At 48.5% G+C, this 18,875-nt stretch overlaps 3 protein-coding genes across 4 annotated transcripts; 2 read left to right on the top strand and 1 right to left on the bottom strand.

The window, feature by feature from the left end:
- The first annotated feature begins 81 nt into the window (after nucleotides 1-81).
- On the top strand, nucleotides 82-2,976 carry FOIG_05158 (uncharacterized protein). 2 transcript variants are annotated; one of them, XM_031203642.1, is made up of 3 exons: nucleotides 82-633; nucleotides 804-2,114; nucleotides 2,173-2,971. In XM_031203642.1, exons 1-3 carry the CDS (start codon nucleotides 582-584, stop codon nucleotides 2,370-2,372), a joined length of 1,563 nt encoding a protein of 520 aa, XP_031067221.1. In that variant the 5' UTR covers nucleotides 82-581; the 3' UTR covers nucleotides 2,373-2,971. The 2 variants fall into 2 exon arrangements, with proteins under 2 accessions (XP_031067221.1, XP_031067222.1); XM_031203643.1 differs by having other exon boundaries at nucleotides 82-2,114; nucleotides 2,173-2,976.
- Nucleotides 2,859-8,584, bottom strand: FOIG_05157 (uncharacterized protein). The gene is made up of 4 exons (XM_031203641.1): nucleotides 8,231-8,584; nucleotides 3,856-8,175; nucleotides 3,382-3,803; nucleotides 2,859-3,327 (listed from the first exon to the last, which is right to left on the bottom strand). Exons 1-4 carry the CDS (start codon nucleotides 8,418-8,420, stop codon nucleotides 3,271-3,273), a joined length of 4,989 nt encoding a protein of 1,662 aa, XP_031067220.1. The 5' UTR covers nucleotides 8,421-8,584; the 3' UTR covers nucleotides 2,859-3,270.
- Nucleotides 8,585-9,159: 575 nt separating this feature from the next.
- On the top strand, nucleotides 9,160-18,719 carry FOIG_05156 (serine/threonine-protein kinase TEL1). Its single transcript, XM_031203640.1, has 8 exons — nucleotides 9,160-9,377; nucleotides 9,442-9,489; nucleotides 9,541-9,583; nucleotides 9,629-11,053; nucleotides 11,112-11,449; nucleotides 11,495-15,959; nucleotides 16,007-18,447; nucleotides 18,504-18,719. Exons 1-8 carry the CDS (start codon nucleotides 9,338-9,340, stop codon nucleotides 18,521-18,523), a joined length of 8,820 nt encoding a protein of 2,939 aa, XP_031067219.1. The 5' UTR covers nucleotides 9,160-9,337; the 3' UTR covers nucleotides 18,524-18,719.
- The last annotated feature ends 156 nt before the right edge of the window (nucleotides 18,720-18,875 follow it).

Below are 18,875 nucleotides of genomic sequence, written 5' to 3'. Positions count from 1 at the left end.
AACAGCGAATGAGCAAGATAAGGTTAGGTACATACCCGGGTTGCTAGGTATTAATCCCGGGTTGCTGGCATGGATGTTTTATGGCAATAAGAGGCTTCCTGCTGGCAGAGCCGAAACCCCTCGTTGGCTCACGCTCACTTCCATTCACATCAGCTTGGCTCAGCTCCCGCAGCCGGTCATTTGAGTTCGGTTGAGTTATTATGTGTGTGTATGGAAGTTATTTCTCATACTGTCTGTTGCCGATATCCTTTTGGTATCCCCAACTTCTTTACCCTTTCATCCTCTGCTGCATGTAAAGTCATTTGCGATACAAAGAGCCCCTGTTACTCTCCCTGCTCTTGACATATCGCGCGTCTTTGTGTCTTTGTATTGACCTGTTTCATCCCTTCGCTATCAGCCAGCCCAGCTTCTGGTTCAACTCGGGTCCGATTCGTACAGCCCGAGTCCAAGCTCAACCCTGCCCAAGACCAAGACGGCCCGCCCAAAGCCAGGCCGGGTTCAGCGGGTGGTTTAAAGAGTGGTGCATCTCCACGCTATTTGTACCATTTCTTCCCTTCCCGTGACATTGACGCCCACCAACAATGGAGCAAGAATTCTTGTATATGGATTCTCTACTCTCCTATATGTTGCAAGGTTAGAAATTCAAATTCACTTCACTTCTCTACCTACTATTTTGGACACTGTTTCCTTGCCTTGCCTTTGTCTTTTCTTGCTTCTGCCACACTCTAGCCGAATCCAATGTCCCCACGTATTCAATGGTAGCAAGTCAACTCCTGACGTTCCTTTGTAACCGATTGAAATAGGCAACGCAGACTTGTTTTTGGACTCGGCAAACGCCTATTACTCTCCTCCGATAACAATCTCCATGTCAACCACCACGAGGATAGTGTCACCTCCTGATTTTGCTGGAGCTGGAGCTCCACACCCAAATACACAACCGCGTTCGCGTTCTCAGAGGACAATCGACTTGGAGATTGATGAAATCAGTGCCAGTGCCAGTGCCAGCGCCAATACCAGTGGCAGCAGTGGCAATAGCAGCAGCAGTGGTGGTGGTGCGAGCCGCTCCCACATTCGCCAGACAACAACATCATCGTCTTTACCTCTAACGTACCTCTCTTTGCCACCATTGATTTCCAACTCTCGCCTCCGTACTTATCGAACTCCAAGCCCGTTAACAACCACCCAACGGCCGAGGCACTCCCATTCCCCTCCATCCCAGAATATCCAAACATCACCTTGGGGAGAGCCAGCGAGCGCATCATCAACACACATTGAGCTTCCGCCAATAGGTTCCTGGGAGAATGGCCACCCCGAGTCTTTGCATAACGCCGATTTAGAGAATTCACTGCTCGCTTCCGAAATCGAAGACAATTTCCTCGCCGACCTTGCTGATGGTGATTTTTCGTCACCTTCATCGTACCCACCGTTCACGAACCCCGATTCACGGCCGAGTCAGTCCCATAGCGTAAGCCTTCAATCAACCGTTCAGGCTTCCACGCCGCATCGTGCATTCCGCAACACCACCGCATCCACCAACACCACTACAAGTACAACGGCCACTGCTGCTCCACGAGAATTATCGTCCACCAACTGCATCCTCCACCCTTTCGGCCCTGAGCGAACAACAACCCAGCTCTCCTCGGCTAGCAACTCTACTGGCGAATCTCAAGCATCGCTGCCTGTTTTCGACTCCCTCGAGGAGAACGACTTCTTCTTTGACAGTCCCGCAAGCTCCTTCTCTGAAGCTATGCCGCCCGCGACTCGGCGGAGTACTACAGCTGCGGCTGCTCGAACTGGTTCAGCGCACGCGAGTAAGCGACGACGAACATCGACGACTGCTGCACCCGCGGCCCCCCCAAGACCGACGTCGAGACAGAGAAAGTCACCCGCAACCAGAAAAGACATGGATGTTGAAGAGCTATTTGGCACAAGCCCTACTCGTTCCCCCATCGACGTTGAACCCAAAGCCGAATTCGACACCATCGATCTAACCGAGAACAACGAAGTGTTCGAGGAAGTCCGAAAGCCAGAAAAGGATGATCGCGTCAAGCTTGCTGCCTTTCAATGTGTCATCTGTATGGACGACTGCTCTAACCTGACAGTCACACATTGTGGTAAGTAATTTCGCTTCTGGTTTTGAAGATTCATGATAAGATTCTAACGTAGCCCCAGGTCATCTATATTGCGCTTCTTGCTTGCACCAGTCTCTTCATGTCGACGTCACCAAAGGAAAGTGTCCCATGTGCCGTCAAAAACTTGACATGAAGCCTCGGGAGAGCTATAACAGCAAGACCAAGGGATATTGGCCCCTTGAACTGAAGCTCATGACTGCCACACGGAAAGGAAAGCGCAAGGCCAATACACTGTCCTGATGTGATCGACAACCATCTACAACGGCGAAGGTTGTGATTCTCTGAACTCATAGCGCAATTGAGTACTTGTTTCAGAGTTTGATGGCTAACCCTAATGCACCAACGTTGTTGCTACGTGGCACTCCGTTTAATCGGCATCCGTGGATACTTGGAACTCGTCACAGGTACGGGATTGTGCTAACCGCCACACGCCCTCGTGGCTTATATAGTGTTTTTTTCTTTAACGTTACGGCGGGCGGGTCACTTTGGGGCGCCAGATGAAGATACCCAGCATTTACAGGGATAAGGGGAACATAGGACTGCATTGATTTAATACGCGACTACGGTTGTTGCGTCGCTCAGGAAATGGCGCACTCGGAGTAACTACCCTACCTTAGGTAGGCGAGGGATACGTATCGTGCCGTACCCATGGAAAGGACACAGACTCATCCATAGGGTTAACCATTTGGTGTTTAGGCAACAGTATATGGCACATAGACTTTAGACCTCTGATACAGTTTGATTTGCTTTGTGCCGACCCTAGGTGTCGAATATTTGAAGCAGTCATTATGAATCGATATGTAAGATGTCAGAATATGTGAAACCCATTTGTTGAAAGCATACCCATCCCAATTGCTTGTCATAAAAAAGTGTAGAAGAGCCTGTATTCCTCTTCCCACCATGCGCTTAGACTCACAACAGGTAAAATCAACATGAGGGGTCGCTTTTCATGTCTTGTCTTGGTACTAACGTGCTTGATTATTTCACCAATACGGACTAAACCACACTCAACGCATATTCCATTCCATGCTATCCTGTCAACGCCGCATAACTCTACAGCTTATATCCCATCTTGACACACATTCCTTGATGTCATTGCAAATTATATCTAAGGCATCTCTCCTTCTCTTAGACTGGCTTAGTGGAAGAGACCGTGGCTCTGCTGCTTCGGCTCAGGAAGGACTTCATTCTCGAACTGCGAGTTTGTTAGTTGCTTGGTTGTGTATCTGGGGGATTGAGTAAGCGTTACCTCAAGGAACCGTGTCGCTGCGATGATAACCATTAGCCCTTCAGCCAGTTCTTCAATCTTTTGATCCAGGCCCTCATCCGCGTTGCCGCTTCCGATACCCGCGCTTCGTTTAAGCGTATGCGTGACGAGCATCCGATGCTCTGTGAGGAATTTGCGGCCCTGCACCACATTGTGGCTGCCGCGAGAGACAAGGGCGGCACCGATAATGCGCACGACTTGAGCAAGAAGGCAATAGTGTTGCTCAAGAGCACGAGGGTTGGTGTTATTTATTTGAAGCTCGGGGTCTGCTCCGAAGAGCCCAGAATCCTCAAGTGACCGGAAAAGGTTGGAATGGATGATGTACTTGGCTCCGAATCGGGTCTGCGCAAGCTCAAGGAGTAGAGCAAGGCGAGCGTTCTGGTAATTCTGCTGCTCAGGGGTGCCTGAAAGAAAGAGTCAGCAGTAGTTTCGGCAAGGAAGCAAACAAAGACATACCTGATGTGAAGACTTCATGCCACTCTCGCATGATATTTCGCAAAGAATCCACCATGATACCGATGAAATTAAGTCGGTTGAGAGTCTCTACGACATGGTCATCGCTCTCCTGACGGCCTAGGCTGACGAGAGCGTTGAGTAGGATCAATGCCGCTGTCTGGCATTGAGCTTCACCACCGTAGGCATCATCGCAGATAACATTTATCAAGCGCTCGCCATACACTTGGATCGTCTTGATAGTCTTGGGACGATTCGAGATTAGAGATCCTTGATCAGCCATGCCAGTCAGGTAGCGGTAGCAGATACCATAGTAAACGGATCTCAACTCTGGGGTTCCAGCCCACTTGCCGATAGCTTGCAAGCAGATCTGGAAAAGTTGAAAGAGTTTGTCACTCACGAGATTACCGATGGCTGAGCCTTGCTTGTCGTCTGCTGACGCTGAGAGGTCAAGCTTGAAGAGTAAGACCTTGGCCAGTCGTGCAAGCTCGAAAGCCTCATCTGGCCGTTCAGACGCAAATGCTTCTAAACTGGGTAGAATTGATTGCAGAGCCTGCAGGAAGAAAGAGGTTTGTGCTGAACCCTTGAAGTCGTTCGACTCGATCATAACGAGTAAAAGTTTCGTCCATGTCTTCAGCACCTTGAGGCTCTGTGTTGTGAGCTGCTTCTGTCGATTTGAAGAAATGAGGTACTCTATTATCATGCCTTCTTCGCGTTCGATAGCGGCCAGATCTTGAACTGCAATCAATGCCCCCGATACTTGAGCCTCACCTCGTTTCAAAAGCAAGACTTCTTTAACACGTTCGAGGTTGTAGATTGGGTTGGAGTCCGCGTCGTTCTCTAAACAGGCTGAGAGGTCGATATTTTTATAGTATTGAAGAGGGGGCAATGGGATCTCCCAAACGCCCTCTGGGAGGAGGAAGTCATAAAGGTCGAAAATAGTTGGAATTGGTATAGGTGTGTTTCCCTCTCCAATAATCTGACCATTCAGAGCCTCAAAGATGCGGCGCTTCACGCTGGGCATACGGTTCTGAGCTATGCTACAAAGCTCCATAGCAATGTATTCCAGGCCCATACTTCGGAGAGACAAGAAGTCGATTAAAGCCACAGCACCATCTGTCACAGGGAACTGCACCATGGCGACATTCTCGCCTTCCCAAGGGAGGTCAGGATTGATGACTGTTTCGCGCAACAAAAGGTGGAAGAGGATCTCATTCTCACGAAGTTCCTCGACCACAACAGGTGCAGATAAGGGCGAACCCCAAAGGATGTGTAGAATGCGCATCACACGTGATTTGATAGCGATGAGCCACTGTCGCATTCCTTGGGCATCGCCAGAAGGAGCCTCCAGGAGCAGTCTTAATAATGTGTGGAACAGAGAAGTTCTCGAAGCGAAGGCGCCCTTAGCATCCACGGACAGAGAGTCAATGCCGCACTTGAAGCCGAGAAGCAAGTGTGCAATCGTCGGCTTGCGAGGTGTCTCTTGCAGGCATTGATATAGGAAGTCGAGAATGTAAATTTTGGTGACATAAGCTGGGGAGTCTGCCTCACGCCCAGTTTCGAGAGGGGTTATCAATTCCGAGACAAATGATCGGGATATGGCTTCGTGTTCCCCGTTCGCCTCCAAGGCCACAATAGCCTTGTTACGGTGCATTTGACGATTAGAGCCTGACCAGACAGCAGTAATTTTCGACGAAGAAGACATCTTCTCGAGCAACTTTAGGCATGCAAGAGTGAGGTCTGGGTGTCCGATGCCACAATAGTTGCCCAGATCAACAACCAGGTTCAGTCGAGTTACCAGGCCATCTTCAAATGAGGCAAATGCGGCGTTCGATACAGGAGGTCGGCGCTGGTTTGATTGGAGTTTGATGATGGGCCGAACAAGCTCGAGATAGGTGGCCTGGAGGTCAAGGACCTTGCTAATAACCTCAACGGCACGTAAGATGCCAAGAATAAGGGGAGAGTCCGGTACAGCATTCCCAACATCTACAGGCTCTTGATGGATTGTGTTGAATAGAGCAGCCATGACTTTGTCGTTAAACATCCATTCCATCACTCTGGCAAAAGGATGCATGCGGACATAGGTTGCTAGATCGGTAGTTGCGATAACTCCATCGACGTTGATGTTTGTTTCATTAGCCATGATAATAAGATCCTCGTTGAATGTGTTGAGGCAGACCAAGATAAACTCTAGGCAGCTAAGGCGAAGAACGCGAGTTTGGTTCACATCTTGAAGGTCATTTGCCTTGGTAGCAAAAACCAGTCCCATCACGAAGTCGACATAAACCTCGATACCAGGCATGCGGGAAGCTGAACCGAGATTTTCAGGGAACGGTAATCCGTCATTGAGGGGGCTGCTATCGATGGCTGGTGATATAAGAGAAAGTAAGAGTTGAATAAAAGACTCAGGGTCCTCAAAACCATTGCTAATCTCATCAAAGATACGGTCCATAGAGACAATTGGTGATTGCTGAGCTTGGCGAGTGATTGGATGAGAGGCGTACCCTCCTGTGATCCAGGTATCAAGGCAATTCCACATAAGAATGCCCTCCTGAAGCGACTTTCGTGCCATCAAAGCTCGTAGAGCCATAAAGGTACAGCCGCGTAAACGTGGGGGAATGGGACTGCTTGCGAGTTCATACAATGTTTCAACCAGGCTATAGTTGGGGTTGTGAAGGAGAAACTGTCTAGTTGTCTCGCTTTCGCTGGCCAGCTTTGACATTAATCGAAGGTAGCATTCAAGCATCATGGCCGATTCTGGTTCGGTCTCTGCTTGATCACTGCTCATCTTTTCATTTCGATAACGAATTGTCTGGGGCGGTGTTGGCTTCTGCCTTATCTTGGCAGAGAAGAAGTCTAGCTCCCTGAAGATTTGTGCCCATGTTAAAGACTGCGATTTTCTCATCTTCCCGGATGAATGATGGCCCTCATCCATCAAGAACTCGTGTGCGGCGGAAGCGCACTCCTCATTTTCCGAAATAGCCTGAAGCATCTCGCAGAAAGCTGTTACCAGAGGCGTTGACGCTCTACGAGAAGCCCAATGCATGAAGCCAGCCAGGTTACTGTCGGGATCGGACCAAAAATTCATAGCAGCATCGGGTCGGCCCTCGTAAGCGTACGCAATGATCAACAAGAATCTTTCGAGATCTAGATCCTGCTCGTGAGTCTGGCTGGATTGGCGTTGCTCATCCTCCTCCACACGAAGCTTTCGTAGCACATCGGGAAGGTTAGAGATAAAGCCATCGACAAATACTTCAAGCTGGAGCATCAGAGTCAATTGGAAGAAGTCGGCGAACGGTATCGCATCTGGTGCTAGTGCAGGAGACTTTCGCTGGAGCCATTTGCGCATGCCTGCTCTCACAGGGTCGTGCCAATCAGGAGACTTAACATCAGCAGCGATGGAGAGAAGAAAGTCAAAGGATCCATCCTTCAAAGACTCCAGGAAAGCTTTTGATCGTTGTCGATCCTCCTCATCCAAGTCGGTGTTGGGGGGGATTGCAGCCTCTGGAGGATCATCCACATAAAAACCACTATACTCGGCGAGCCACCAAGCACGGAAAGCAGCTTGTAGCTGAGATAAAGGCCACAGAGGACTGTCCGCAGGAAAGAGTTTGCCATTCAACTCACGAGCCTTGATGAGGTCATATCCTCCTTCCGCAGACCCGAACACCGAAATGTATGCTCCAATTGATGGTATAAGGTGGACCAGCAGAGCATCATACCTATCAACTTTCTGGAGAACCGAAACGAAATCAAGAAAGTCTTGTGTTGACCCTTGCCTCATTTCAATACTCCGGCAGAGGATGACACCCAGTAGCTCGTGTTGTTGCATCAAGCTGACTTTGGAAAACTCGATAGTCTCCATTTGTTCAGAGATGCCCCCCGTTGTAGTTTGGCCAAGAGTCTGGGCAGCAGCGATTTTGTCTCCTATCTTCTGAAGCCAGGCCTTAATCTCCTTCATGGAAGCCATGCACCTAGGTACTATCCGTTTTGTGGCATCTGCCCCCATGCTTGGCTGAAGCAAACGTTCTGCCACGTAAAGCTTAACGCTCTCGAGAGCTTCGGTGTCGGCGAGATCATCGTCGAGGCCTTCTAGCTCGAGGAGAAGTCTAACAATATCCAAAACGTATTTTCGCTGCTGGTGGAATCGGATAATGGCACATTCGAGAAGGGATCGGCCCAGCGTGTCGGGGTCCTCTTGGGATTCAAGCAAACACCGGGTAGACTCGAGCTCGTCGAGTTCTACTTCGTCAGAAAAGGTGAGAACGTCTTGCTGGAAGTTGTCGTTTATTGAGTATTCGTCACCGTCAATGACAACCTTGCCTGTGTAATCAGTTAGATGAGAGAGGACCTTGAGTTGCGCCAACAAACTCCTTACCAGACTTGACAGCATTTCTATTGTCTCCTTTCCTTGCTGGTTTATCCCATAACTTCCCTAGTTCTGTCTCAAAGACCTGGACGAGGAATTCGTTGCCCAGTGCCTCTGCGCCTTCAACGCGACCTTCGCGTAATGATAGAAGCCCTTGATGGAAAGCTTGGAGGGCATCTAAAGCGGTGATCTCGGCCATTTTTATGGTTCAATACTATCGCATGTTGATCAAAAAGGCGACAGCGAGTGTAGAATACAAGCTGCGAGATTTGCACCGTGGTGCGTAACGTGTCGCAAATGTTGAATCTTTTTGTCGATGGTTGTTAGTGGTCGCGGTTTTGAGATTCTTCACATTGAGCCTTGTTGACTTCCCCAGTAGGTGAGCTCATCGAGCTATTTGATTGGTTGGCTTCTTAATGATTTAGGCGGTGAGCAGCTTTCTGCCGCCTAGCCAGCTCCGGGAGCTCTCAGGTATGCCGCAAAAAAATAGGCACACCTCAGGCCTTGCAATCGTCTCTCAATGATTTATGACCTCCAGTAAGAACAGCAACAGAGTCAACATTAGATAATCATATTGTCATTTTATAAGTTAAAGATAGGAATGATATATGTAGGTAGTCTTGCCACCAAGAAATCAAATTAACAGCTATGGATAAGCATAGAGCATTTCTGAACCATGACACTCTAGCCAAGGTAGGTCGGTATAAAGCATCCATGGGTATGATGTTGAGGGGTGCCTATTTTCTGTAGCTGCAGCTTATTACCCATCCAAAGAAGCGCTCCCGTTTGCAACTTTTTTACGATTCTTCTCCCAATAGTCATTCGCTACTTCAATTTATCCCGTGGTTTTCTTCTCCTTGTTCTATTCATAAGTACCCAAGGTACTCAGAACTTCAAACATTACTGGCCTCCACTGTCCCTTGGTTGTCGAGCAAACGAGCTTAGACCATCGGATATCTGCATAATACGTACAGCAGGCACAATCTTCAGTCGCGCTTTCTGGCGGATTTGTGCACCACCTGTATACTTCACCTCGTCTTTAGCTCCGATGACGATTTGATATTTCAATGAAGGAGGAAGAAGTCTTTGTGGCGGTCATATTTACTCCCGCTCATTATGGCTTCGTCTCATGGATTTAATGTTATGAATCTAGCGCGTTCGTAACCTATGGATACTGATGCTTTCTTAATGGTTGCAACTACTGACATGGCCGATTCTAGGTGATGTGAAGGCCGGCTCAGTCAGAGATAGAGAAAAAGCTGTAGACGGTATATCTGCCTTTGGTATTTCTAGACTCGGAGAGCTTACATTCATCTTAGAACTGGCGCATCTTCTTAATCCACGGAATCGAGCTACAAATCTGTAAGCACAGAGCAACCCCCTTTCGACCTCTCTAACAAGTACAAGCTCCGACCTCGGTGACAAGAGTTACCATGAGATATTTGAAGCTATTTTCAGTTTTGTCCTTCGGGAGAAACCTATTTTCTATGACAAGAAGAAATCTCAAACAACAATAAATGCCACGACCTCTCGGCTATCAAAATGTGCTGATGCCGTACGCATGACAGTGGGACGTGGTAACCCAAAGATTGGACGAAAGACACTTCTCGCCATCGTGGACCACATCACTCAAGTTCTTCCGGGGCCTAATGACGATTTTGTGCCTCCTTTACTCCAGGACTACATCAAAGCTTTGACCGAGGTGCTTTCCAGGCCGGCTCACGTAGAGATTCTCGCCAGGAAGGAAGGCCATCCATGGGAACTCTGTGTTGGGTTCTTCCTCAGTGTTGCTCAGTTCTTGCTTCCTAACGAAGGAGATGTTTCGACCCTCGCATTGGCCCGAGCGTCTCCGGCTTTGGTTCGATCATCACCAGCTCCAGGATCAGCAGGATATGGTCGATCTGGCGGACGATCAACTCCATCCACCCAAAGTCAGAGACGAGCTGCCCCTGGTGAGGGTGGCTTACTGAAAGATGTCTTAGAAGGACTGTACTATCTTGTTGTTGGCGGGAATGCACCCCTACTTCGGCAGTTCAAGGATATCACGCCAGTAGTTCTCAGAGTCTTGAGCCTCAAGCAAGTCAGTCTTGGCTCTTTGCAGACTGTGGCATTCGCCATCATCAATGCTATTTTCTCTGCTACTCATGCTGATGATTTGGAGCACGCCAGCTCTCTGGTGCGAACACTGGTGCCGCTCATGAGCTACTGGTGGAGATCAGAGAAAGTATCTCAGGATGAAGTCATCCGCGCGTTAAGAATAGAGATTTCTAGAAGTATACTCTTGACACACCTTCACATAGAGCACTTGGCTCTCAGGTCGTCGGATGAAACCATACGCTTGGACTTGGAAGATTTGGTAGAGAACATCTGGTCTGAATACTCAAGGCGTGGTGAAGCATTCCGCCTCCAAATGAGCGACATCACATTTGCCTTATCCTCGTTACCCACATATGGCCTACAACTGGATGTTTTTGGCCTCCGGCCACATAATGTTTATGGCGAGGGACATTGGGCTATCGTCCAAAACCTGGCCTTCCTCGAAGGCATCATGGCACTGCCTCGTCTGAAAAGACAGGGAGATGATAATGGCGAACAAGATGAGCAACCGCGCAAAAGACAGCGAACTCGTCAAGATAATTCGAGTCGCATCCGGCTCAAGTTGAAGGCTGTCGATGTCTCAATCTGCAGGACTGCCCTGCAGTTGATCCCATTTCTTTTAGCTCATAATTCATTAAGCCCTGAAGAACTTCTCGACTTATTGCCAGATTTGATATCATTGGCGAATGACAAGAACCCGGTTACAGCTTCTTGGGCCCTCATTGCTTCTGCAAGGTAAGATCACCCGTTCGCTGGGCACTATCCCGACAGGACATATTGCTAACATCATCAGCTGTATTGCTTACTCGAAAGGCTGCCATGATCAGGTGGACATGTGGCATCAGCTCTGGCGGTTCGCCATACGATCTGTCAGTCTGCCAGGAACGAGCCGAGCGGCCGCTGTGCTTCTACACCAGCTCCTTGAAGCAGATGTCCTCCCTTATCACACCATTTCGCAGGACATTAACAACATGGTTACAACTGCCGATGTCAGTGGACCTAGCACCTTGAGTGATGCCTCTATCAGCATGATGTTCCATGTTCTTAATCTACGGAACGCGAAAGTCCCGAGCGCAAGCCAAAGTACATGTCATCATATCATTCGATGGGTATTTTTAAGATGGAACCCAAGTGAGTTTGTTGTCCTGAACTCAAATACATTTTAACGCCCCATAGATGAATCTGCTTTCGCATCCTATAACTCCTTGCACGTTCAGCCAATTCACTTGGTGAACCTCATTCGAACATGCTGCGGAACAACGACTCTGGAGTTGACCTCCCACCCGGCAGCTCCAGGAGGCCCATTGACAGAGACCTGGGGTTCATTCAAAGAGATTGAGTCCTTCATACGGTACATACTCCTATCGGAAGATGCATCTAACAATCCCTCAACAGCCGGGAGTTGCAGCTTTTCAAAGCCCACAAACTCACCACCATTGGCGGATGCCAACACACGTTATGCTTCCCAGAAACTCACCCTCGAACTCTTTTACCCTAAGTTGGGTGAACTGATGGAGCTTTGTACGTCGTGGACAAAGAAGATGAATGAAGGCGGTATACAAATCTCTTTTGATCGCTTCCAAAGTCTTGTATCGGCCTGTTTGGCGGGCACATTGTTGCTACCATTATTTGGCGATATCAACTCGACTCAGTCCTCGTCTGTTGAGTCAACTCTCAAAGAAATTCTAGAGAAAGGAATGAACTCCGCCTTGACGTCCGTTGAGCCCAATGCGTTTGTCGATTCAATCCTGCGAGCCGTCCGGCCCATTATGCCTGATTTAAATACGACAAGCCTCAACAGGGCTCTTACAAACAACCCTGGCCTTCTGCAATTCTTCTCTCAAATGTGGAGCTCACTTGGAGAACAAAAGGACCAGACGCATCATGACAACAGCATCGACCTAATGGACATTGACGAGGACTTTGACTCACAAAGTAGCAGAGCAAGTTCGATTCATGCGCCAATGGTAGTCCCACGTTTCAACATTCAGATGAAGTTAGATACGCAGGCTTTCTATACAGAAACGAGGACGCGGCTGCATTTCTTGTCTATAATAAATGACGACATTGGGCAGATGGGCCTCATCCCTGATATCTACGTGGAACATCTCATCAACTTGCCGGACGATGATTTACTCATGTGTCAAAACTTGCTATTAGACATTTTTACCTCTGATCTCGTTGTTACCCCAGACAACGCGCTTGCTATCATCGAAAGACTTGGGGAGTATATTGGTCAGCCTGATTATCAGTGTGCCGAAGTTGTGTTAAGCACCTGTATTGGAGTGATTGATGGGCTTCACCCCATTTGGCTGAACGATAAACGACATCTTTCAGACCGAGTGGGTGATCTTTATTATCACTTCATCAAGGTCTGTCTCACATCAAACATATTCTCGCCAAGGGCCCAAACATCTATGGTTCGATTATTGTTTACCCTGCTCCGAACCAACACAGAGTATGGCAAAGATCAAGGCCTTGATTCGCCTCGAACATGTTTACTTTACATCCTGAAGAAAGGTCCGATGTTGGTCAAATTCGCCATCTCCCGGAAGATCGCTAGCGTTTTCGATCTTTTTGTTCTCAAGCTTCACGATGAAGTTTTTGTGGATGTGCTGGACAGTTTACCAACCAACCCTCTCGATACTACTGGCATCGCATTCCGCTTGCTAGTCTTGTCAAATCTCGCCTGCCGATGGTCGACATTGCTTCGGAGATGCACATATCACATTTTTGAAACTCCAGGAAAGATATTGGACTCAACTCATTATGCAACTCGATGCTTGATCAATGTGTCAAACACGCTGAAATTGGAATCACCAAAAGCCTTGTTCCGCCTGTTCTCCCGCCAACTCTTGTATACCTGGTTGGAACGTGATCCGATTGAGGATATCCCGTTCTCCATCTTTGGCTTCGCGACACTCGAAGATCTCCTCAAGTCAGCCCAGTCCGAAGCCATTGGCTTGACATTAATGAGAGGACAAGACGAGGCATTTGCAGAGGTGTGCCACAACCTAGGAAATGCTGAAAGCGACCTCGTTCGTCAAAATTTCACTACCGCCATTGCATATAGCATGATCTTTGGTGACTCCAATGGGGGCGAGGACAAGGAGCGAGGCGAGGCACATATCAAAAAGTTGCTCGGAAGTCAAGTGTATATGGACTCTATTTATATCAACCTTGTTGATATAGCGGCCCTCTTCTTTGACCTCATCGACCAAGAAAATTCTCTAGAGAGGGTGTTTGCCAGGTACAAGCTTGACTACGCTGGCGAGATCATGGGTGCCGTGAAAGCCATTTCTCATTCACCTGCTGAGCTGCCAGCGAACCAACAGCCAATGTTCAAGGCTAAATATCTCATCCATGAACTTCACAGGCTCTGCCAAAACACGGAGTTCCAATTTAACGACCTATGGACGCCACCTGTGGTTGTCTCGATCGCTCGAAAGCTTCTCAATACGGTGCATCCGGCTTTAGGTCCCCTGCATGCATGCTCTGTTCTTCGAAAGGTTCGAGTCTTAATTTCCCTTGCTGGGCCAGTCGCTTGGGACTCTTATCCCCTGGAAATGCTCCTGAACGCAACCCGTAAGTTTATCACGGACTCGGAATGTGCAGATGATGCACTTGGAATTAGCCAGTATCTCCTGGGTCAAGGTGCCAAGCATCTCAGCAACGTACCATCATTTCTCGCTGGTTATGCCCTGTCGACCCTCGCGTCGCTCCGAGTCTTCCTGGAATCAAGTCAGTCGAGCACTACCCAGGAGAGTCAGTTCAAAGCAACTATGAGCAAAGCAGAAAAGTTCCATGGATGGTTCAGCAAGTACCTCGAGGAGTATGACTCGCCAATGTTTAAGGATCTTTCGCAAAGAAGTGCCTTCAAGTCCATAACACAGTCTGCTGCTCGCATTCGATCTTCTGGAAATGCTGAAAGAGGCACTGCGGAGAGCAAACTATTGCTGGATATCTTGGACGACGGTGGTGCAGATCACCAGCTTCTCAACGATTCTTCTCGGCAGCTAGCTCTCGGTCTTCTTTGTGGCGACTTTAGCATTCCTGCCTCAATCAAGGACGACATCATCGAATCTGACCATGATGCTGTAAAGCATTCTACGGCTGTATGGAAGAGCTGCGATGCAGAAAATCTGAGCGAAGAGTATCTAGCATGGGCAGGACGAGTTGTTGGGCGAGCCTTTTCGGCTTCCGGAGAGATTCCAGTCAATATTCTACGCGAATCACATCTTACTCGCTACCAACAAATAGCTCCAGGATCAAATGGCTCAGAGATGGGAATACTTTACCTGCTTCAGGACCTCACCTCAAATCCCGATTCTGTTACTGCTGGTCTTGCCGAAGCTGCTCTACGATCCATTGTCTCAGATGCCGCTATACTTGAGGATGAACCACTAACTGTAGCTTGTCAGAAGAGTCTAACAGAGTCTCTTTTAATAACTTCCCAATGGGGCTCGCACAGATCTCCCCCGTCTGACAAAGCCCCTGTTGCTCCTCCTTCTTCACCAGATCAGCAGGACGTGTGGTCTGTGGAAATCACTTCGAAAGAATGGCTCCCGAGCCTGAGCGCACACCTTGCCCAATGTGTTCCAGAGTCAATCATTCTCTCAGTCCTGGCCCCTATTCTCGCCAGAGTTGAGCACTTTGCGGAGAGCGCGTTTCCCTTCGTTGCTCATCTTGCGCTCTACTTTCCGATAAACCAGCAACACTCCCCCAAGCGTCCATTTTCTGTGGCGATCAAGGGCTGGCTGAAATGCACTGATCCTACAGCCAAAGAAAATCTAAAGCTACTCATCAACATGCTTCTGTATCTCAGGACACAGCAGTACCCCAAAGAATCTTCAATAGCTGACCGATCGTATTGGCTCGAGGTGGATTCCGCGATGGTTGCATCAACGGCGTCGCGATGCGGCATGTATAAGACCGCTTTGCTTTTCGCTGAGTATGTTACTCCTGAAACCTCGCGGTCCTCAAGAAGGTCCTCGGCAGCAAAGGAGGTGGATATGAGCGACACTCTCCTTACGATCTTTGAGAACATCGATGATCCAGATGCATACTATGGGCTACCCGAAGAACCCAGCCTTTCTAAGGTTGTCGCTCGGGTAGAATATGAGAATGATGGTCCCAGAAGTCTTGCATTTCGAGGCGCCATGTACGACAACCATATATTTTACGGAGATCCAATGGCTCAGTCAGACGAACAAGCTTTAGTCAGAGCCCTGGGTACACTTGGGTTGTCAGGACTCTCGAACTCACTTCTTCAGACACAACAAAACATTGAGTCATCCCCAGCTGCTCTCGAGGACACTTTCAATACTGCTAGGAAATTAGGGATTTGGAACCTTCCTGCTCCCTCAAGTGATCATCACGCGGTCACAGTATACAAAGCGTATCAAAGTATTTCTCAGGCAGCCGATATTGCGAATGTCCGAACAGCTGTGCATGAGGGCTTCAGTCGCACGATGAGAAGCTTGGCCGCCCTCGACCTGAACGCAACTTCATTGAGAAAACGACTTGGAGCTTTGGCATCCTTAACAGAACTTGATGACGTTATAGGGGTTTCTGACACTGCAGAGATGGATGGTCTCATCGAAAAATTCAAAACTCGAAGCGATTGGATGCGGAGCGGACTGTGAGTATCCGTTATTATTCGTAGAGCATGCTACTAATCATCATTAGGTACGGTAGTGTCAGCCAGATCTTGTCTTGCCGTGGGTCTACGATGAGCATGGTCAGTCAGCAGAATACCCTTCGAACAAATATCAAGCTTTCCGCGGCTGCTGCACGGCATATGGAGGTAGAAGCAATGATCACCGCATCTCAGATCTATCGTTATCACCAAGCGACACAAGAGAGCCTCAGAATATCCACTGGGCTCACCAAGCTCATCCCAACATGCGCCGCCTTAGACATTCATGTTGACGCAGCGGTCAACATCGAGACAGCTAATTCTCTCTGGGATTATGGTCAGATGAGCACATCCATCCGTATGCTCCAAGGCATCGATAGAGATGCTTCCCTCAAAAAGCAAACTCTGCCAGTCAGCCGATCTGACTTGCTTTCGAAGATTGGGTATCAGGTTTCTGTCGCTCGCCTTGAAGAGCCACATGACATTCAGAAAAACTACCTGGAACCTGCACTCAAGGAGCTCAAAGGCAAAGGCCAAGGCCGGCAAGCAGGTGCTGTATTCCATCAGTTTGCCATGTTCTGTGATCAACAACTGCAGGACCCAGATGGCCTGGAAGACCTGAAAAGACTTCAAAGTCTAAAGAAGGCCAAGGGCGATGAAGTGTCAGAACTGAAAACCCTAGTCAGCGGTACAAAGGATACTCAGCTGAAAACCAGATATTCACATGTCTTGAACAAGGAGAAGCAATGGCTGGATCTTGATGAGCAGGAACTGCGGCGAGTCGAGCAGACTCGCAGTGAATTCGTTCGGCTGAGTCTCGAGAACTACCTCCTATCTCTTATTGCCTCTGATGAACACAATAATGACGCCCTTCGTTTCACGGCTCTTTGGCTGGAGCGATCAGAAGAGGAGACTACTAACAAGGCGGTTATGCGACATTTGTCTGACGTGCCAACAAGAAAATTTGCTGGTCTCACCAATCAATTGACATCCCGACTGCAAGACCAGGACACCTCATTCCAGAAATTACTGTTGGAGCTGGTCTACAAAATCTGTGTAGACCATCCTTATCACGGGATGTATCAGATCTGGTCTGGAACCAAGGCAAAAGCGCAGCAGAAGGATGACGTAGCTGTTCTACGTGTCAGAGCAACAGATCGTGTTGCGAAACGCCTTGCCGAGACGCAATCTGTTGCCAACATTTGGCTCTCGATCGACAAGACAAGCAAATACTATCACGCTCTTGCCATGGACCGGAACCCGAATAGGTACAAGTCGGGTGCGAAGATCCCGCTCAAAGAGTCTTCGCCCGGGCACAACCTCATTAACTGCTTGATAAAATACCGGATTCCATCTCCAACTATGCACATCGAACTCTCCCATACAAAAGATTACTCAAAGGTCCCGATCATCTCCAAATTAGAGCCCACCATGACCATTGCTTCAGGCGTCAGTGCTCCCAAAATCATTACTGCCATTGGAAGCGATGGCGTGCGCTGCAAACAGCTTGTCAAAGGAGGACATGACGACTTGCGACAGGATGCTATCATGGAACAGGTCTTTTCGGCCGTATCGTCTCTGCTGAAGCTTCATAGGACGACTCAGCAGCGCAGCCTAGGAATCAGGACATACAAGGTATTGCCACTCACTGCATCTTCAGGCTTGATTGAATTCGTCCCCAATACGATCCCACTTCACGAGTTCTTGATGCCCGCCCATGAAAGATATTACCCAAGAGACTTGAAGGGCTCCCAATGTCGTAAGGAAATATTTGGGGTCCAAAGTCGGACGGTAGAAACTCGAATCAGCACCTATCGCAAGGTCACGGAGAAATTCCATCCAGTCATGAGATACTTCTTTATGGAACACTTCATGGATCCAGATGAATGGTTCCTAAAAAGACTAGCGTACACCAGAAGCACTGCGGCTATATCGATGCTGGGACACGTTCTTGGTTTAGGAGACCGACATGGGCACAACATTCTCTTGGACCACAAGACAGGGGAAGTTGTCCACATTGACTTGGGTGTTGCATTTGAGGCTGGTCGTATTCTGCCAGTACCGGAGTTGGTCCCCTTCAGACTGACAAGAGACATTGTGGATGGGATGGGGATCACCAAGACAGAAGGCGTCTTCCGGAGATGCTGCGAGTTTACGCTAGATGCTCTAAGAGAGGAGCAGTACTCGATCATGACAATCTTGGATGTGTTACGGTTTGATCCATTGTATACGTGGTCGATCTCACCACTTCGACTTGCCAAACTTCAAAAGGCGAGACACAACGACGAAACCCCAATGGACGATGAACAAAGCGAGGCAGAGACGAAGAAGGGCAAAAAGGCTGCAGGTCACGTCAATGAACCATCTGAAGCTGACCGAGCTTTAGAGATTGTGAGGAAGAAGCTTTCGAAAACGTTGAGTGTGACTGCAACAGTAAACAAGTTGATCAACCAAGCCACCGATGAGCGAAATTTGGCAGTGTTGTATTCTGGTAAGCTAATAAGATGTCACCAACTTGAGTCCACAACTAACAAACCCTTTTCCTAGGCTGGGCAGCATATGCTTAAGATGTTTGGTAGTAGCCTACTTGAGGCAGAGAGAAATGTAACACCTACCATGTAGTTAGCGACATACTGAGGACTGAATCATAATAGACGGCACAGCGAATGTAGGTATATCACATATAGCTCAAGCCAGCTCAGGACGTCAATTGCATTTCAATGTTATCAGTGTACATTTGAGGATACGGGGACCAATGAAGAATGATTTCATAAATGCTTGCTAGCACTCGGGGAAGTCCAAGCTATCAAAACGTAGATGTAAGTCGGGAGTTGCTGATACCCAATGATTACACTAAGTAAGCACTTATACTGAATTAATAAGAAGAGCTCGGAGAGTTGAACTTGATTCAGAGAAGGC

The sequence above is a fragment of the Fusarium odoratissimum genome (assembly GCF_000260195.1).
Source record: "Fusarium odoratissimum NRRL 54006 unplaced genomic scaffold supercont1.6, whole genome shotgun sequence".
Classification (NCBI taxonomy): domain Eukaryota; kingdom Fungi; phylum Ascomycota; class Sordariomycetes; order Hypocreales; family Nectriaceae; genus Fusarium; species Fusarium odoratissimum.
This window is presented reverse-complemented; position numbering and strand designations above follow the sequence as displayed.